This window comes from Nelumbo nucifera, chromosome 5, assembly GCF_055504915.1.
Source record: "Nelumbo nucifera cultivar China Antique chromosome 5, China Antique-T2T, whole genome shotgun sequence".
Classification (NCBI taxonomy): domain Eukaryota; kingdom Viridiplantae; phylum Streptophyta; class Magnoliopsida; order Proteales; family Nelumbonaceae; genus Nelumbo; species Nelumbo nucifera.
The window spans coordinates 38,054,909-38,076,721 of record NC_142653.1 but is presented as its reverse complement, the minus strand read 5'-3'; the positions used below and the strand labels follow the sequence as shown (position 1 = coordinate 38,076,721).

General features: G+C 38.0%; 1 protein-coding gene, 1 long non-coding RNA gene and 1 other non-coding gene across 3 annotated transcripts; 2 read left to right on the top strand and 1 right to left on the bottom strand.

Moving 5' to 3' along the window:
* The first annotated feature begins 5,054 nt into the window (after window positions 1-5,054).
* Window positions 5,055-5,126, top strand: TRNAD-GUC (transfer RNA aspartic acid (anticodon GUC)). The gene has a single exon. It is a non-coding gene; the product is annotated as a tRNA-Asp (tRNA).
* Window positions 5,127-6,616: 1,490 nt separating this feature from the next.
* On the bottom strand, window positions 6,617-10,296 carry LOC148791430 (uncharacterized). Its single transcript, XR_016076659.1, has 3 exons — window positions 9,702-10,296; window positions 8,123-9,585; window positions 6,617-7,927 (listed from the first exon to the last, which is right to left on the bottom strand). It is a non-coding gene; the product is annotated as an uncharacterized LOC148791430 (long non-coding RNA).
* Window positions 10,297-19,294: 8,998 nt separating this feature from the next.
* Window positions 19,295-21,588, top strand: LOC104606699 (gibberellin 20 oxidase 1-B). The gene is made up of 3 exons (XM_010272028.3): window positions 19,295-20,254; window positions 20,397-20,718; window positions 21,106-21,588. Exons 1-3 carry the CDS (start codon window positions 19,710-19,712, stop codon window positions 21,376-21,378), a joined length of 1,140 nt encoding a protein of 379 aa, XP_010270330.1. The 5' UTR covers window positions 19,295-19,709; the 3' UTR covers window positions 21,379-21,588.
* Window positions 21,589-21,813: the final 225 nt, after the last annotated feature.

The window sequence follows — 21,813 nt, the reverse complement described above, 5'->3', positions numbered from 1 at the left end:
ATATAATTTTCATTGCAAATTATTGAAAATTATTAAGACAAATGACTATGGGAAATGGAAAACTATAATTTGAACAAATAATTACACAAATTATTAAGATCAATTAGTATAATATTGGAAAAAGGAAATTATTGGTTAGTTTATATTAGAAATTATAAGATAAATTAGTATAATTCTGTAAGTAAACCATTTAAAAAGAAAATAAATTATTTAATAAAAATTTAAATAAATTTGAATAATTTTCAAAATTACACAAGTACAATAAATTTTCCAAAATTTTCATAAAATTAAAATTTTGAATATTAAAGACAATTTAGCGTACTTTTAGAAATTTACCATGTGGTTGATATTCAATATATCATTGTGACCATTTCTATCATCATAAATTGAATATTGGTTCGATGGGGACTGTGTTTTCAAAATTGGATCAAACCAGATGGTTAGACCGGAAAAATTGGGAATTGCACACCGTTTCACCTCAAAATCGCTTTTTGTCCAAAAATCATTTATTTGGTTAGTGAATTGCTGACTTGGGCGGTTGAACAATTAACTCGGACAACAGTTTTTGGCCTTTTTTGTTTTTCTAATTTTTTTTGTCAGAGTGTGTCATCCGTTCAGACTGAACAATTAGATTGTTTGACCCCAGAATGATTCCCTATCTGGTCCAATTTTAAAAACCTTGGACAGGGAGTGGGTGCCTTGCCTTGAGCTTGGCTTGGTGTGCGGCATGGCCTGGCCTAAGGCCCGACCCATGGACCAACCTGACCTACGACACAGCACGGGCCCATGCGGGCTTGAGTCGTGGGTCATGCTGAACTGACTCCCCAAATTATCCTAGAGGAGGGAGGCACGGCGCAGGACGCTTCGTGGGCCAACACGACACGAATCGTACTTTGTGCGGGCCAAATGCGGGTTGTGTCGTACCGGCCTAGCATGATCCAAATTACACCTCTACTTGAACCCAAACAATACTAGGGTCGGAGCAGGGAAATTCGAGGATTCTCCATCCTTGATGAGGAGTGGGGTGCTTCGCCCCTGAACTCGCTCGACATTGAGGAATGGTTACCTTGCCCTGTACCTGCATGACATTGGGGACGGGGTGAGGATGGGGTAAAGTGTCTTGACTATGGGGCAGGGAAAGGGATGGGGTGCCTTGCCCTGAACCCACCTCGTTGTCATTCCTATATAATTGTTAATTATTAGTAGAATTAATAAAAATGGTTGCTTTTATAATTATTTTTATTTATTTAAAATTAATTAAACTTTTATTTAAAAATAATAAAAAGAATAAAAAATATTAAAATTGCAATAAATTATTAATAAAACTAAATTTATTAAAATATATTTGTTCATATTCAATTAAAAATAATTATTTTTTATCAATCAACATTAAATGAAAAATAAAACTATTAAATCTTTCAGACGGTTAACCGCCTGATTCAACGGTTCGCTGACCAAAATCAATGGTTTTGGCAGAAATCCGGTTTTTGGGAAAAACGAAATGAGTCACCTGACTGGTTCCTAGTTTTTCCAGTCCAACCGTCCGGTCCTGTCCGGTTTTGAAAATCATGTTTTCTATTGAACACTAATATCAAATTTCCTAAAATTACCTATAAGCCATTTAGAAAACCAAGAAATAAAATAATATATTCAATTTATATTTGATTTCTTCCTTTTTTAAATATTTTCTTCGTTTAAAAAATTGTTATTTGAAATTTGAAGATGGTGGAGATATCAAAGAGATATATCAAAGTTTTTTGCCAAATAGATACCAAATTGCAAAATCCATATATATGGTTGTAAAGAATTTCATGTCACCAAAGATTTTTACGAATTACTTCATGGAATAGTCAACTTAAGATGTAGAAGCTTAATAATTCAAGTGGAAGCGACGGTCCCGTGATTGGCTTGAGGTCGATCTCCAAGTATATATTTTGTCCATATTGGTAAGTAGCAAGAGAGAGAAGTAATCAAAGAAAAAATACGAAGATTTAAAATAAAAGTTCTACCATTTGCCGCTAATGCTTGACCCACCACCACACGCTAGTCCCACCATTTTTATCTATTATACATGATTCATCGCATTCTTTGCAACAGAGGATGCATTTGTTTTGAAATTTCAATGGAGATCCAAGGTTTGATTATTGGGTCCGACTATGATATGGAAAATTATATCATATCTAAAATTGGGTTTTTTATATATTAATTAAAATTTATAAGAGTCTTTAACTTATTCGTAAATCGAATACTCCGTTACATTCTTATCTTCTTCCAGTAATTCAAGATATAGATCGTGGGAATCAGATTCAGGACACATTAAACAATTTGTTATAGACTTCCAAACACGAGAGAACCTTCTCCTGTTCTATTTCCTGACAAAACTAGCGTAGTTGAGACAACTAATAAGATGATGCGAAGCCTTAGATCCTTGAAGTACCCATTATTAGTTCCCATCTTTGGTTATCACCTTCCCAACGACATCTAGATCTAAAATACAAGAATTTAGACCTAGACTAGAATCTAGTAATGATCATGCTCTTGCAAATAATACGGATGTATTTTCTCCTGTCTGACAGACAAGAGCACAACAAGAAAAACGAAAAAAATATCAAAACCAGTTCTTTGAATCATTGAACTATCAGAGAGACAGAGAGAGTAACACTGCAGAACATGATACCTAGTCAAATGGATATTTGCAACATGCATTTTTCTCCCCATATCCAGGTCCCTTTTCAGACACAATGCGTTTAGATCGTCACCTAATGACAGTTGAGGAGAACTAGGCATCCAGATCTTCCTCCCAACCAAACGAATGTTATTCTATTAGAAAAATCCCATTAATCAGCGAACTCATACTTGCAATGCAACCATTGAAGATAAAGAGATCCCATATGCTTGGAACTTGAAATGAAGACCCAAATCACGCAAGAATGAAAGAATGATAATTATATATAGATTAGTAGAGAAATAAAACCAAACAGGACAAATCCATCAAAGTAAAAGATCTGCAAGAGCAAAATTAAGAAAAGAAAGGAAGAGAGACAATGCTTACCATCATATTTGACAGGGTGAGAGAGCAAGAGGATGATGATCACTTAAAGAAGCACAAGAGTGACAAGGTGACACTGAAGAGAAACCATTGTTGTCAGCGATGATTCAACATGGGTGGTGAGTTGAAAATATCAGGGAGAATGATGGCCACTACTTTTTCGTAAGTTAACGTCTTTCTTAAAATGAATTTCTTTTTTCAAATATGATTTTAATTATTGTTTTTGAAATCGATTACTTGCGATAACCCATATTCATGTAAACAGAAAGTCGAAAGTTGATTGGGCCATCTCATCCGATGTGATATGGAAAAGTTCATAGATTTTCGATGGAAACCCAAGAATTGGTTTTCGATTGGTAGTGAAACTCAGACATCAAAAATGTTTAGGGGGGTTACAGTTGTATATAGGCATCAAATTGTATTCCATTCACCCAATTAATGTCAGTAGGGGTCACAGTTGTATAGTCAAAATGTTGGATGGTTATTAATCAGCCCAAGAATTTACAATTATTCTAATCTATAGAAATTGCTATGTTTAAGGTTACATTGAAATGTTTTGTCTCTAGCTAGATAAACGATTAAATAGGTTATAATTGAAAATTTCTAATTTAATTTTTTTGGTAGGAGAAAAATTCTACTTTAATGGTACTTTGGCTCATCACAAAAGAGTAAAAGGGTTGAACCAAGGTTTTTAAAATCGATTTGGGCCATGAACCGGTCAGGGGTCTGGTTCTTAGGTCGAACAGTTCAAACGGACAACTCGTTCTGACAAAAAAATAAAAACCAACCAAATCATTGAATGATTCGGCCACCCGGGTCAGTGGTTTGCTGACCAAATCAACGATTTTGGAGGAAATAACAGTTTTGAGGTAAAGCGGAACTGGTCACCTGACTAGTTCCCGATTTTTCTAGTCCAACCGTCTGGTCTGGTCCGGTTTTGAGAACCATGGGTTGAACTCAAATGGTGAATAAGACACCACGACTAGTTTTTGACTCTTTCTTCAGTTAAGTTAAATACAAGGAAAAGTGAAAAGGGGTAAAATTGGATTTTTAAAGAAATTTTAGCCATACATGATGACTGTAGGCAGAATGCCAAGGAGGGGAAGTCTTTTATCCTATTTATATTAATTAAGTTATAGAAAAAAGTAAGCGTGACAAAAAGGTTTATTTTCATTGCCAAGGGAAATAAAATACAAAACTTAAAACTGACCAAAAAATGGAATTATTTTTTTGTTTGGTGGTAGATCAACAATTCAACTTTTTACATCAAATGCATTAACCCTTGATGCCAATAATTAAATAATAAAAAATAAAAAAAGATAAAAATATAAAAATTATAAAAAATTGTAGAAAATATTTTGACATATCTTTAATATCATATATTCATCATACTAATAAGAATTATTTTTATATACATAGAAATATAAAAATTAAAAAAAATATTATTACTGTTTTTGTCATTATCATCTTGCAATGCACATGAACATTTACAGGTTGATTGTAAACATTTTATCTAAAATTTTATGTAGCAATGAGAATACCAAAGATAATAGTGCTTAAAATACTTGTTCAATGCATAAACACCAACCAAATAAAATTTGTGTGATGTTTGTATTGGCGTTTTAACATCAAATTTCATTTAAACGTTTGAACGTAAGGCTGTCTTTGTTGCAGTTTAATTTTATTTGCACTAGTACAAAGGCATGGGAGTGCAAATAAAAAAAATGCAAATTCTCATTTAATTTTATTTTGTCTTAATTTACTTTATTTATACTGCAATCAAACAAAATAAGTTAAAATTTGAAACAAAAATGTCAAAATATACATTCAAATCATGTGCACTGCCATAGTTTTGTATCAGTGCAAATTTATTTGCATTGCAACTAAACACAGCCTAAAGTGGAGATTTTACCAAATGCAAAATAAAAAAAAAGAAGGAAAGAAATGTAAACGGAATTTATAACCAACTATTTAAAATAGATTCCTAAATTTATATAGTCATCAAGTCGTTGTAGTATAGTGGTGAGTATTCCCGCCTGTCACGCGGGTGACCCGGGTTCGATCCCCGGCAACGGCGTGATGTTTTTGCATTATGTTTTATAACACGTCAGATCACCCAAAATAATGGGCCCCACTATGCGTAGCTGACGTGGAATAGTGAATTAGGATTAGGGCTCGTTGTCGTTGGTTAGCTGGCTTATCGAATATCTAGGCCTCTAGGGGGGGGGGGGGGGGGAGGGGGTGGAGCTGGAGCGTGAGTCTCATTTTCCTCTCTTTATGCTGTCAATCTTTAATAGTAAATATATATAGATTCTCTTATTCCAGTCTTATATCTTAATGGCGTCGTCTTCTTCTTCTTCCAAGTTCAGTCTTTCAATCTCTTATATTACAACTAATTGTTATATGAGTTCTCGGGCTTATTCATCTTCAATTCTCTAAATGGAAATTCATCCTTCTCAAAGGATACGCCATTACTTGGTGTCTTGTTTGGATTGAGCAGCGACACCCGTGACCCATTCAAGTAAGGCAATGCCCAAATTGATAATGCAGATGGAGCTATGACGCTTATTCCCAAATCCTAATGCATTCAACTGCCCTTTATTCCAATTCCGACTCACATACCAATTAACTTGGCTCATTGATCCCTTACATTGTGCTATTAGATTTTTAGAATGGATGTATAAGTGGCTTTTCTCATTGTTCTAGAGGGATGTTGTTGCTGCTACACAAGTTTGAATTTCAATCTAACCCACTTAAGGGTTATTGTGAATTCGATCACACAATAGTTAAAATATATATACTTATATCTACATAAACTTTATACTGTATCTATCAGTAAAATTGGTTTGAATGGTGTCGATTTATCGGAGTTATAAGTTTAAGTCCAAGAGAAGTTATGTTAGGTATAAGCAAAAGCTAGAGGGTGTAGACTTTTAGCTTCTATGTCTTACATGACGGTTGGGTATTGTGCAATCAACCGAATGTTAACAAAGTTACAAACAATGTTTTAAAAAAGGACCTGGAACCGGAATCATTTTGGTCACCATCGATAATTCAACCATCTGGTTTTAACAGATAACTTGTTTTGACAAAAATAAAAAAAGACAATTAAAATAAAAAATGACTAAAACTGTTGAACAAGTTGATGATTCAACCACCCGAGTTAATATATCATTGATTGATTCAACGATTTTTTGTTAGAAATCAGATTCGAAGTAAAAAGAAATCAATTGTCTGGACAGTTCCCAAGCCAAAAGGTTCAACTGTCCAAATCAACATGGTTCAAAAACCATTGTTACAAGCATTCACCGCAAACTAGCACAATTGGTTAAAAGAAAAATAATACAACAATCCAACTTGCTTATCCACAGCTGAAGTGAAATTCTATATATTGTAAGGACAAATATGAATAATTTTTTTTTTTTTCTGAAAAAAAGTTGTAGTATTAAAAAGAGGCCAAAATACATGTACAAGAAGTTGCTGTACACAGGGATTATACCCCCCAAGATTCATTGATTTAGTTTGCTCGATCCTCGCAAAAAACACAGATGGTAGAATCCAACAACATATCCTTACCAAATTATTTCTAGTATATCTTAAATATACAATTTAATGAGAGGGAATGGGACTGATACCTAAGTATAGGACTTGATGACAGGGGATTAAGGATATGTTTGGTGTATATAAGTAGTTTGAATAACTACTTATTAGTGTTTGGTGGGCCTCTTAACCAATAAGTTCTTATATTTGTGGCGATGACAATTATAGCCATGAAGAATTGTCCAAAATGGAGCCAAAAATGGATAAAAAGAAAGGAGATTCACATACTTGGAGTGATTTCTCAGCTTGGAGTCGCCTGTCACTGCCATTGATTTGTGTTGGAGCTCAAATGAAGAAGTCGCTTGGCGGTATTTTGAAAAAATGATGGTGATAGTTTTGTCCCCAAAATTTGGAACAAGTGCTTAAAATAAGCAAACCCTAGGTTGCTTTTGTTTTTTAAGTACTTATTTTGAAAATAAGCACTTTTCGCTCTTTTTACGCCAAATGTGAATAAGTGCTTATTTGTCACTTATTGTGTGGTCCCACTACTTGTTTTAAATATTTACTAGGTGAAAAGTTGTAATTGGAAAAATTTAAAAGTAGGGCATTTTAGTCAAAAAATTCACAAAGCTCGTTTATTTAATATACCTCAAATATAATATTTAAGGAGAGTGAATGGGAAGACTTAAGAGGGAATAGGTAGAGTTTAAAAGTAATAGTTTAAAGGGAAATTGTCCAAAGCCCACCATCACTTTTTATGAATTCTCTTAAATTCACCATAACTTTTCAAAACCTCAAAAACTCACCATGTCAGTGAGATTTTATTCGGAAAAGTATGGATTTGCCCAATGCAGATTTTTGATTTACACTGCAGGGCTATAAACATTCAAATGGATTGATACCCACACTCTATGCACCCACGCCCGCCCGTGAATTGGCATCAATTCCAAGCTGGCACCTATCCCGACCTACAATGAACCTACAAATTCTAACATTGGGGGTATCGGTCATTCTCCCGATTTTATTTTCTAAAACTCACCATCTGTTAGAATACTGTTAAAGTTCAATAACCCAAATTGTCTACGTCAACCTAAATGCATATTTCATGACTAAACTGCCCTTGAATGGTGAGCGAGACATCCGAACCCTCGTCTCTCCCAATGACCCAAGTTCAATAACCCAAGTTTTATTTTTTGAAACTCACCACCCGTTAGAACCCTCGTCTCTCTTGTCGTCGTTGAGCATGAGAGGTGGGCAAGCGTCGCCCATGTTCCCAACAAGAAAAAAGAAGAGAAGCTCCACGTTCGACACTGTCGAACCCTCGTCCCCGAAAGTCACCTGCATTGGCCAAGTTCGCATCAAGACGAAGAAACACGGGAAGAAGAAGAACAGAGTTTCAGAAGAGCAAATCCAGAGTAGAGAAAATCCAGAACTGAGCAAATCCACGTTCGAAGCGATGTAGGAACAGGAATTTCAGAAGAACAAGGCAAATCTAGGACGATGTTCATCCGTAGTAGCATCAGGAGTACTTACCGCACAAAAATCAGAGATGGGTTCATATCCCTTTGTCGCTTTGCGAGGCTCTAAGAGCTTTCGGGGCCAAGTTCAACTGTTTCCTTCCTTGCCGATCTTCGTGTATGATGTAACCGGTTCTGGTCACGTACCAATTTATTTATTTTTATTTTTTGCTAAGTACCTCGTCATTTGACTTGCTCCTAGGAGAGGATGGTGGAGCTCCCTGGTGGCAAACTGTTTGGGGGAGAGCTATCCCGAGCTCCTTGATGGCGAACTGCCTGGGGGAGAGCTATGCCGAGCTCCCTGATGGTGAGCTACCTTGGTGAACTCGTCATTTGGCCTACTCCTAGGCGGCCTGTGACTCAGAGAATGGTGGAGCTCCCTGGTGTAGCGCAACCTGACTGCCCTCTGCATGAGGTGATCTTCTCTCCTTTGTAGGCGGCGGAGTTGAGGGACCTGCGAGAATTGAATCAGGGGACCCGGGGGTATTTACCCGGCGGGGACTCTCCGATGCTTAAGTTAGCACTCTGATTGTAGAGAGCTTGAAGATGATATTAGAGAAATGAGAGAGCTAGAGAGCAGGGATTACCTCCATTTTTCTTCCTCCTTTTTCTTTGGGGGTCGGAGTCCTTATATAGTGGTGTCCTGTCAAATCAGGCATAAGTGCCTCTGTCAAGTCAGGCATAACCGCCTCTCTCTCTGCCGCAACCGTTACTGCCAGAGCTGAGGTGACGGGTGCAGGCAGTTGTTGCAGAGTATGACTTTGCCAAGCAAGGGACAACTCTCAGAGCTGACAGGCACGGCGCCGCTTGGCGAGAGACATGGGTGCAGGTCTCCGGATCTGTCAGGTATGGTTGTCAGGCAGGAGATCTTCTTGCGATATGCCGAACTGCTCTTCCGCGAGCTACCCTGTTCCGAGCTATCCTGCAAGTGGCGATCTGCTTGGGGGAGAGCTATACCGAGCTGCTTGTGGCGAGCTCTGCCGAGCTGATTGTGGCGAGCTCTGCCGAGCTGCTTGTAAGTGGCAAGCTCTGCCGAGCTGCCTGTGGCGAGCTTCGCCGAGCTGCTTGTGGCGAGCTTCGCCGAGCTATCTGTAAGTGGAAAGCTGCCTGTAGCAAGCTCTGCTGAGTTGCCTGTGGCGAGCTACGCCGAGCTGTCTGTAAGTGGCAAGCTCTGCCAGGCTGCCCGATTGTCAAGAGGCTGCATGAGGTGCCAGGTGTCAGAATTTCATTGGAGGGAAATGGAAAAGGCATGAAAGGCAAGGACTCCCCCAGCTTCAACTCCTATGGGACTTTCTTTGCGCGATGCAAGGTTGCTGGCCTTACAAGAGGGTGAGGAGGAGAAGAGGAGAGAGATGGAATTGATAGTTATGGGCCTTATGGCATTCGAGATTGCAACTGCTGTGCAGACGCCTTTCCCACTCCCGGACATGTCCTCTCCCAACAAGAGCTTAGAGAACCTTTCCTTCATCATTTCGATTTCTGGAAGCAAATTCAATTCCCTCTAGTTAAAAAAAAAAAAAAAAAATACTGTTTTCAAAGTTCATGAGCAAGGATTTTTTCACAAAATGAATACAGATAAGTTAAACCCAGCTCACCGGAGTCTAAAGCCACATAGAGCGTTTGAAATGTTTCTGGTCCGAAGAGGAAGCCCGTACACACCGTTTGAGTACATCTTCCCACAGCACTCCCCCTCCGACGTCGACGTAAGCCGAGTCGCCACACCTCACCACCTCAATCTGAGTTTCCATGGACCCCCTGTCAATCACCAGCCCTCTGTCCGTCATAGCCTAGCCATTGATGGAGTGGCCGTTACCCCTTGCAGCGACCGTGAGATGGGCGGACATGGAAGCCGCTTTGATTACTCTGTTCGTCATAGCCTGGCCATTGATGGAGTGGCTGTTACCCCTTGCAGCGACCGTGAGATGGGCGGACCTGGAAGCCGCTCTGATTACTCTAACTACGTCTTCTCTAGAGGCTAGCCTGATGACCGCTGGCGGCTTTGCTTCAACGATGCCGCCGAAATCCTTAGCAACAACAGCGGTGCGGAGGAATCGCTCTTAATAGGCTTGCATCGTTGTCGTCGCCTGGGTTTGTTTCAGTTTCATTTTCATGAACGAATGGCTTCAGAAACGCTATCATCGTCACCGTTGGCGGCAGAGTAAAGGGAGAAACCATCGAAGAGGAAGAAAGCAAAGCATGAGATAATAATTAACATGCCTGTTAGTCAAGTTACCGTTATCTCACTGACGGGTCCGGATGAGCTGAAGACAACAATTTACAACACGGGTCCGGTCACCCAACCGTGACCCGTGTTGTAAGACGTAAGCACCCCACTTTTATTATTTGAAGTCAACGAAAGAGAAGCTCCCCTCTCCGTTATTTTTAGTACCTATTTTAGATTAATATAAATAAGTAAATATCCCCACTTTCTCTTCTTCCCCGTTATTTTTCTAAAAATACAAAAGCCTTTTAAATCTAATGTGAAAAACGAAGAGTTGAAACTGGTGCCAATGATCGATTTCCGACAACCAAATATCCAACATTGGATGTGAAGCAGCATCAACGACTGAATTCAACCCGGTTTGTTAACACCAAACCCTCTCTTTTTTTGGCCGCAAATCTTTCTAAGGTGAGCTTAAAAACGAAGAGTGGTGGAAGCCGACACCGATGAGTGACTATGGATTTTTGACAAACGACGACTGACATCCAACATCGAATAAAAACAGCACAACATTTGAATCCAACCGGATTTTTCTCCATGCACACCAACCAAGCACTCTTATTTTTTGTCACAAATCCTTCTTAAGCTAAGTTATTCACAATGATTCGAGTTCAGGATTTTTACAAAAACTTAGGACTACAGACAACAAATCTAACTATTGCCTTAGAAAATAAAATCTGGTTGAGTGAGCAAACCATTACAAAGAGACCTAAAAATTAATTCTGATTCTAAGAGCAAGCCGTTATAGAGAGAACGATCTAACTGTTGTCTTATAGAGGTCCAACTTAAATAGAAAACCTTGCTAAAAAAATTAAAAACAGAGTCATATCTAGTTCTTCACCCCTAATTCCCTTTTCACACTAGGTTTAAAAAAGGTTTTATCTCTTTAGAAAAATAACGGAGAAGAAGAGGAATTGGGGTTATTTATTTATTTATTTTGATTAATTTAAAATAGATATTAAAGATAACGGAAAGGGGAGCTTCTCTTCCGTCAACTTCAAACATTAAAAGTGGATTAAAATTTGGACGTTTTGAAAAATTATGATGAGTTTAAGAGATTCCTAAAAAGTGATGGTGGGTTTTGGATAATTACCCTAATTTAAATTATATTTTTTATCCTCACAATAAGGAAGAACCAAATTCAATAATAAGGATATTTTAATAAAAAATAGAGAATATAGACTTTGATAGTATAGATATAGATTTACTTCACAATAATTAATAATTATTCAAGAAAAAGATTGCCTTCAAGCGTAAAAAAAAAAAAAAATCATGAAAAAAATAATGCATATCATGTTTTGATGCAAGTACACAGGGTTTATGAGCTACTATGCCTAGAGCTTCTGTGATTTAAGGTCTCTATATGACCACCAAGCTTGTGATGCTAGTGGTTACTCGTAGGCTAAAGAAATTGATGGGGTCGTAACTCACCCTGATTGAACCGTCATGTGGGATGACACATGGGCAAATAATGAAATGTGATGAGCCTTAAGCTTGCTGATGCGGAAGATGGTGATGTGGCATGCTCCCACTCACTGCAAAGGCCAACATCAATGCATGCCGCAAACTAGGCATAATATAGTAAATACGTTTAATGGATACTTGATAAATATTCTGACAACTCTCAAAAGTGGTTTTGAATCTTTTTCAAGGATAGGGTGAGGGTATTTTAAGGGACAAGTGTCAAAAGTGCTCATTAGACGTGCTTACAATGTTGTGCCTATTTGTCCCTCAAGCGATGAGTACAATGGAACTCTTCAACAGGTATTTAAGAGCACACTGCCCAAAGTATTTCTCTTCTTCTACATTGTCTCATTCTAGTTCTCCTACTCTCTCGCTCTCTTTTGCTATCTAACTTTCCAAACTCTCTAACTTGGCCACTAGTTCGTCTCAATCAACTCGGTTTAGCCGATCACCCAAGCTCACTTATTGACTTGAGTGTCAGAGTGTTCCCTGGAAACTACATCAGGGCTTTTGACCTTTTATGTGTGCATGTCATCAGATCCAATTCAGTTGATTCATCGGCTCCATTTGAAAGGAGTACAAATACAAATATGTAGAGTGAAAATCTTATATTTTGTATTATTTTTTATATATTTATACTATACATATTTGTATTTGTACTCCTTTCAAACTGAACTATCAGGACATCATTTGCTACCCATCCATAGTTCGAACAGAATAAAAAACACCCTTCTAAATGAGAAAAAAAGGGCAAACTTTAGCAAAACTGAAGATCTGCTAGAAGTCAATTCGGCATCAGACAGTCAGCGTGTGAAAAAGAATAGGTTTTGTTGTTGAGGCATAGTTTGGAAGGAATACAAATACAAATATATAGAATACAAAATCTTACATTTTGTATTATTTTGTATGTATTTATATTATACATATTTGTATTTACACTTCTTCCAAACTTAGCCTGAATATTTGAACTTTCTTCGATCGGTATTGTTTGTTACAGCTTGTAAATTCGTTCTTTGTTACTTGGAAAACCCTAAACTAAGCTCGCTCTGTTGAGTGGCTTCCACTTTCAGGTTTCTTGGATTGGAGATTTGGAGTGTTGGGCCGTTGGCGGTTGGACATCAAATTATGCCCGTTTCAATCCGATAACATGACAGACCTTTAATTCTATACTGGTCCAACTCAATTACTCAATAAGAAATACTGGACCGTCCAATCCATTTTAATTGGGTTGGATTCGTGGTATTTGCCAAACTAATCTGGCTCATTTTGATTGAACTTTTGATGTTAGGTCTAGTCAAGCCCAAATTTTGTATACAGGTAATGCACAATCAAGGCCCACAACTAACATTCAATTAAAGAAAAATACCAACAAATAATATGACATATTTATTATATAGATATATTAATTTACAAACATAGACGTATTTTTGTTAATCCGGGCCCGTTTATTCTTGTCCCACACTTGTTTAGCTGAATGAGCTTATTGGATTGAGGATCGGACTCACTCCGCCGATTCATTCTTACCCGATACCTTGTACAATGAACCAGCATTGGTCTAAGTTGCATACATTGGGCCTTGACATATCCAACCAAATAGTCTGGGTTTTGGTAAGGAACTACATAGAGGCCAATCTGGGCAGCGCCTTGGCATGAATACCTAGGTATGGTCCAACACTACAGTTAGGGGTGTCAATGGATCGGTTTTGGATGAATCAAAGTCAATTTGGATGGATTAGATGGATCAATAAGACATATTAAATTGGACCAGTCCAGATTTAATGGTCCAAAATATTTATTGGATTGGATTGGACTTAGTCCATCTATTATGGATTTATATTGGATTGGGTCGGATTGCACCAATATCCAGTCCATTATAGAAAATAAGAATATGGGTGTCAATGGACTAGGTCTGAATTGGAATAAATGTAAATCAAAACCAATTTGAATAGATTGAATGGTCCAGATATAGAATTGAAAATGGTGCAAAATATTCATTAGATTGAATTGAACCTGGTCCATTTGTAAATTATAATGGATTCATATTGAACCGGATTGGATTGAACCAAATCCAGTCCAATTGACAGTCCTAACTAGAGCCAGGCTGGACTGGCTGAAGGAGTGAGAATGCATCTTGCCACCACCATACAACATGGAATTCGAACCCTAAATTTTTCATAAGGAAATCTAAGGGCCTCCTCCATCTTGGGCTGGATCTATACCTGGTTTTCTCTCCTGGTTTCCAAATGAACAGTCCAGGTCCAACCATTCAAACAGAGCTGGGTCATGCAACCTGATACAAGCACATTCTTCAGCTGCAGGCTGTGTGGGTGGTTTTCTTCTAGGTTTGTTTCCCCTAAACAATAGAGGCGTGAAGAATTTGGGCGAAGTGGCGAACTATCCATAAAACAGAGCTAGAAGAATTCGGAATAGATTGAAAAGGACTTGAATCGAAAGTAATATAAAATGATTTAAGCACCCATAATTTAAGAGATTCATAGAACCAACCCATATATTTGGGATAAGATTCAAATGAAGATGATGAAGTAGAATAATAGAGAAGGCATAGTTGACGAGTGCAAGCCCACTATGCATGCATGTGATTGGCATGGGTAAGCCATGTGATGGCAGGTTTAAACCACATGTTTCATGTATTTAAAAGGTAAATAACTGTGGGTTTGGGTTTTCAAAGGAAATAACAAGGCCACCTGTGCATCCTACACAAATAGGGTTGAGCTCGTAGGGTGGGTGACTGGCGATATGGCACCAGTCCAGCTCCAGTATTGAGGGCGAAGCTCATCAGTCATTGGGGGATCTGTCCCCCACTTTCCTTTCCATGTGACTGTCACGTGTAATTCACATGTTCGATGTATGAGTCACCACTCAGCATTCACCGTGGGTTGAACCCTTGACGCGTACAGAGAAACCGAATGTGGGAATTTGCGAGAGACATTCCAAGGAAAAGCTGTCTTTAGGGAAGGAATAAGACCACCAATGCCACGTGAATGTCTCTGTCCCTTTTAGGTTTAGCAGACAAGGTTGCTTAGAGAAACGATAAATATAGTAGAATTGGATATCCATGTCAGCCAAAAGCATTCATTCTTTTGGAAGTCCTTTTACATCGTCTTCTTAAGGAATATGGGCAACATGGCCAGGTGGGCCCATCTCTCTCTCTCATTGGCTCACCCTGGTTTCTACGTGGAAGCTAGTGATCATATAACAGTTATCAGGGGGAGAGATGTAACCTGTAAGTTAGAATTGCACAATCATCATCACACTCACATATACTGTGCATTCGATGGACATAGCCCATTACTCATCCACCTTACCTGGCAAAAACCTATTTTTTCTGTTGACGTTTGTGATCAGAGACTTGAGAGCACTGATGTTTGGGCACAATTAGCACCTTCCTTGTTTTTTTGTTTTCATTTTATATTCCTCAATTACATTAGTGGGGCCCATGGTTATGTATATATACCAATATATTCATTTTGTGCTTTTTATATAAATGTTTATTGAATTAGTTATTTTGTTTTGTTTTTGGGTTAATTACATAACTTAGTGGGTAGTGACACTCCCCCCTGGAATTTTATTTTGCGAGAAAAAAATCCCATCTGAACTTTTGGATTCTAGCACTTTGTCCCTACCATAGCATTCTATCAGTTAATTTTATGAACTACTCTTTTAATTTTTTAAATTCTCAAACTATCTTTTAAACATTGTCCCTGCAGGTATGGTCAACAATGCGACACGTACTCTTTACTCTGTTAGGCTGGGTGTGGTCAGTGTAGGCTGATTACTCCAGGAATATAAGATTTATCTCATTTGGGGATGGAGTCAAAACAGTGGTGCAGTTGATGACTTGGCCTCTCACTTCTGGATCAGTGGGTGCTGGAAAATCAATACCAAACCAAAGAGAAACTAACAATCGTGGATGGCTCCAAAATGTGCTTGTTATGATATGGCAACTGGTGCATCAACCTTTTCTTCTATTGTTTATCCGTTTTTTTCTTTCTTCCTGTGTTCTATCTGCTTATTCCACCACCCTTTTTTTTTCGGTTCTGTAATACATGCTAAATGCAAAGATAATTATGCCTATCATCTTCAGCTGTTACATTCTTGGATCATCTGAGGTTTCATCTCATTGTTATTATCTTCATTTAAGCTGTTTTCAAAAGTTGGAAATCTCCATCCTAGGATCCCTTTAATTCACAGGGATAGGGTTTTGGATTCGGAATTGAAATGATTTATTTGGATTTCAACTGTTTGATTGGATGGAATCAGAATTCAATTTTCAATATTTCAGGTAGAATGGCATTCCCCATTTGAGAGAATGACCATTTTCTCTCTCTCCTTTGGGAGTGAGATCCCATTCCAACTTATTCCAATTCTAATTTCAATTTACATTTGTAAAAAATAAACTATGAAAATAGAGCATTCCGATTCTGACCACAAATCAAACAAACCCTTAATTCCTTAGATTTAATTCTATCTAATTAAACAGTTATGATGCAATCAGGATCAATATTTCTAGAGCAACGACATTGTAGCATTATTAATTTAGTATTTAACCTCTAGAGGTTTAAAACATGGGAGAGTGCTGCTGAGAAACTCGAGTTCAATGCACCCAACACCACTTGAGCCATTTTCATCATTGTGGGAAAAGGACAAAATGGTGGCAAAAATACCCATGATTGGGTAGCTCTGATTTCCTAATGTTTAAGGGAATGATAAGAGGAACTAAACTGAAGTGGGTGCATTGACAACATTTGAGGGAATTTAAAAAATTTGGAGAAAATGACAAAATAGTTAGACATGATAGACATACCCTCAAGTTGGCCTGGTGGGCTGTAGTTGGTTTCTAATAGCATTTTCTTGAATTAAGAGAATAGAGAAGAAAAGAAAATTCAAAAGTGGATTTCCTTATATATATAGTGTGAGTGACAAGGAAAATCAAAATAAAAAAGAAAATAAAATAATAAGGTAAATTTGTTTTCTACTTCTTTTAATTTCTCTCCATAATGCAGTAGACAGCAGTGGAAAAGAGTGGAGAGAGAGAGAGAGGAAGCGAAATTGCCCCACTCCCTCTTAAAAAGACAACCTTTATTTTCTTTTCTGTTTTCTTCTTTCAAGTTATTATTTTCCTTTTTTTTCTCTAATTTATTCATACACAAATGCAGTATAAGGATGAAACTAATGTTTAGGAAGTGAATCTCATAGAGGCCATAAGTCACAAAACTACACGACATGCATAACTTTTTTTGTAATTTAAAAAAGTTATCTGCGGTATCTGTGGGCTATGAGAATGCAAATAAGTTGGGTGCATAAAAATTTTGGTTACTTTTGATTCAGATGTGATCCTGTCTCAATTTACTTGTTTGTGAGAAGTAAAATGATGTGGCCACTACCTCATGTGAAAGAAAGTGGAGGAGGTAGCAGGAGGGTCATTTGTTTATGAATGACGTAAGAAGTAAGCGGATATGATCCAAATTGAATTGAGGAAGGAGAAGATGGTGCATGTTTTATGAAAAATCTGCACTGCCAATCAGTGTAAATGAATTGAAAGGTATAACTTTTGTATCAGATTGGAGTACAAATAATAATTAAGGGAAAATTCCCAATTAGTATCCTCTATTTTGGGTTTAGTGTCACTTTGGTCCCCGAACTTTAAAACGTGACAATTTAGTATCCTAACTTTCAAAATGTGTCAATCCAGTAAATGTCATTAATCAATTCATTAACCAGCCATTAAGTGACATTTGAAAAGATACAAATGCCCTTTGAATGTCATCTAATTTTCTTTATCAACCATCCTTGATAAAAAATGTTGGGACTGTTCATTTGATAAAAAATGAACAGTCTTAAATCCTTGCCTCTTCTATTCAAAAAAGTTAGGGTTACTTTTAATAGGCATTCTGGCGATCCCAACTTTCTTGAACAAAAGAGGCAAGGATTTGGGACTGTTCATTTCAACGTTTGAATGGTTGATAAAGAGAATTAGATGACACTTGAAGAGTATTAGATTGGCACGTTTTAAAAATTTGAGTACTAAATTATCGCATTTTAAAGTTCGACGACCAAAGTAGCACTAGACCCAAAGTACAAGGTACTAATACAAAATTTCCCTAAGACGCAACTTTCTTGTTCTGATGTTCTCAAAACTTTGTGTAATTGAAAATTTGTATTGTGTATGAGGCATTTAATTATCATCCTATTAAATTAAGCATTTTCAATAATTATTTCCTTGTGTCCTTTGCTCACACACATTAATCCAAGTTTTCTACATTGTTTGTAAATATGTATGATTTTATTTATTTTTCATTTCCAAAATAAAAATAAATGCCACGATAATAAAAACATTATAATTTTGCTGATGTAGCAGTTGTTTTTTTTAAACAAAATTATACATATTAACAAACAACCCCTTAGTTCATGAACAATATGCTGTCAAAACCATCCAATTTTCTTACGTGCAAAGGAGAGGACATGAGTGGCTTCCCTCAAGGTAATTTATAAAAATCATGGACTCATGGCAGTAATTTTACCTTAGCATGCATATCTCCTTGGTGGGTCAATCAAATAAGTAATAACATGAAGACATTGGTCTACAGTGGTTTGCACCCTGATCAAAATATTCCTTACGTCAAATGGAACAGAATCATTTCATCTTAGTTTTACATTGCATATGAAATTGAAATTTGTCCTAAAAATGTGATGAATGCAAAACCTGAGAAGCAAGAACAAATAAATGTATCGGCATCTTGACCTTATCTCTCTATAATAACAAAACAATCATGGAATTAAAGTTTTACCTAAAATCATGGAAATATTGTCATGTATTGCATGTGTTTACAATCGTCAATACCCCAAGCATATTCCTTTGAGACCTTTCCATCAGAAGTAGCAGTAAAAATAATTAATAATTTGAAATAAAACGTGTTTGGTTTCCGTTTTTTTCTTTTTTTATTTTTTATTTTTTGAGAGTGTACAATAAGGAGGTTCACATGCCTCTGTACCATTTGTGTTTTATTAGTTCAATCCTGTTCAGGACAAAATAATATCGGAACTTGGAAACTGATACCAATCCGTATTTGAGTGACCTTTCCATATGGTAATATACTAGCTTTGGAAAACTTTTCAAATTTGTCCATGAACTTATTCTCTCTCTTGGCCGAGTTTTTTGGGCGCCTCTCTTTTAGCCAAGTTAAATCCCCTGCAGCCCCCCTTCAGGTTAAAACAAGCAGAGAGAGAGAGATGGGTAGTGAAAATTTAAAAAACCCATAGACCATAAATAGAGAGCAGACCATTCACTGCTTGAATCCAAAGGAGAGTATAGAGGATTTGTAGTCTTGTAGCTCTATCTAGCTAGTAGTAGTAGTGATGGGAAAAAGAAGAAAAACCCACACAAAAGACGTACCGGGGCCATTCACTTGAACGAGTAAGAGAGTAAAGAGGATATTGTAGTTTTGTATCTCTATACAAACGGGCCATTCGCTTGAATCCAAAGGAGAGTAGAGAAAAAATATGCATATGGATTCCTTGGGAACAAGCAATCTCAATGCGGAGAAGGACAAGAAAGGGAATATAGAAGAGAGGGGAAGCTAGCTGCATGGGTGTGATGTAATTGTTTTTACAAGAAATTAAAATGACCAATGAGTTAAAGGGCGTCAATTGTCTCAGTCGTGGTTGGCTTCTTAACAATAAGATTCCAATCTCCTCTTCAGCTTCCCCAATCACCAATGGTGGCCTTGGCTTTTCTCACAGAGTTCCCTCCAATTTATTTACTCTTTCCAATAGATCTACACAGCAAATTAGAGGTCATCTATTTCTTTATGTTTTGTTGTCTAGTTGCAACTCTTGGACTCTATAAATACCATTCCTAGCCTCAACTCTTTCGAGTTGTGTGTGTCTGTGTCTCCTAATGGATTCAACCGCCTCTACTCTGCTCCTGCGCCCTCCATTGGAGCTCAAGGATCGGACCAAGGACACCCGGGGTGTAGTTTTTGACTCGTCTTTGTTGAGAAAACAACCCAATATACCTACAGAGTTCATTTGGTCACATGGAGACTTGATTTACCCACTTGAAGAGCTCAGAGAGCCTCTAGTAGACCTCCGGGGATTCCTCAACGGTGACGAGATGGCTACCAATCATGCAGCTGAGCTAGTCAGGGCAGCTTGCTTGAGCCACGGGTTCTTCCAAGTGATCAACCATGGTGTTGATGCCCATCTCATTCAGGCTGCGCATCATCACATGGATGCATTCTTCAAGCTCCCCATCACCCAGAAACTCAGGGCCCGACGGAAGCCCGGTGGCATGTGGGGATACTCCGGCGCCCATGCCGACCGCTTCTCCTCCAGTTTGCCATGGAAGGAGACGCTCTCTTTTGGGTTCGATGACCATAGCTGTGAAACCATGGTGACCGACTACTTCAAGTCCGTCCTAGGGGAAGATTTTGAACAGACAGGGTAAGAAATGAGGAGCTATATAGATAGCTAGAGCAAGCTAATAATATATATGTGTGAATACAGTGTTTGTAATATAATTACGCTAGCTAATTAACAACTTTCTCTCATAGTCATTGCTACATTAATATATTATATTTTGTAGGTCGATTTACCAAAGATATTGTGAATCAATGAAGGAGTTATCTCTAGTGATTATGGAGCTGTTGGGCATCAGCTTGGGAATAGATCGCTTTCACTTCCGCAGATTTTTCCAAGATAGTAGCTCTATAATGAGATGCAACTACTATCCGCCCTGTCAGGAGCCTGGTCTCACCTTTGGCACAGGCCCCCACTGCGATCCTACTGCTCTAACCATCCTTCACCAAGATCAAGTGGGAGGTCTACAAGTATTTGCACAGAACAAATGGCAGACTGTCCGGCCACGGAGTGATGCCTTTGTCATCAACATTGGCGATACCTTTATGGTAGGTAGCTAGCCATCTCTGTATGGTACCCAATTATTTTTTCCTGATCGATTAACAAGCAAATACCTACAAAATACGAACCCAAACCCACTATAAATAACTAGTCGATCACCACCCAACCCAATCCCAATGGAGTGGGTGCATTAATAGAGCTGACTGCTGAGCATTTAATTTAGGGTATTAATTGTGTTTGTGGAGCGGGGTTTGATCAGAATTGAAAGATATAGCTAGGGAAGTTTTCAGACAAAGAGGATAATGAAGGGATGAAGTATTTGTTATTGTTGCAAGGGCGATGGTCCAAAATGGGAAGGGCCAAGGGCTCGTGTGACACTGAATTGGGTGTGGACTAATAAGTTCGGTCCATTTGTTGTTTGTTTCATTTTGTAGGCGTTATCCAACGGAAGGTACAAGAGTTGCCTACATAGAGCGGTGGTGAACAGGTACAGAGAGAGGAGATCCTTAGCATTCTTTGTGTGCCCGAAAGAAGACAAAGTGGTGAGACCCCCACAAGATCTGGTGGGGAGAGAGGGGCCAAGGAAGTACCCGGACTTCACATGGTTGGATTTGCTTGAGTTCACACAAAAGCACTACAGAGCCGATGTTAGAACACTCCAAAGCTTCACTCAGTGGTTTCTATCTTCCAAACCACCACTCTACTAGCTCCTTTGGATCCTTATGTGATCATACTCTCTCTCTCTCTCTCTCTGACGTGTATCTTGTGCATCCAAGTGGATGTATTTTAGATGGAGGAGGAGTCACGAGGCATTATTTGTTTTTCTTACCTTCTTTCATTGTAAATAGAAGGTGATCAGCCTCCCAAAAATCTTGTTGCTTTTGCTTTTATTGATAGGTGTTTAATGTGTTTGGCAACGTGCATGCATGCTCTTAATTTTGCTTTTTACCATTTCTTGGCTTAACTCGGACTGCCAACTTACTCCATTATATATATATATATATGTGTGTGTTGTGTGTTTTAGAACGTAACTCAGTGGGTTAATTTGGACCACCTTCCCAACTCAAATTGAATTAACTCGGTTCACAATCTCTTAATGTCTGATTATTTTATTTCCCCTGTTTTACACTTTTACCTACCTA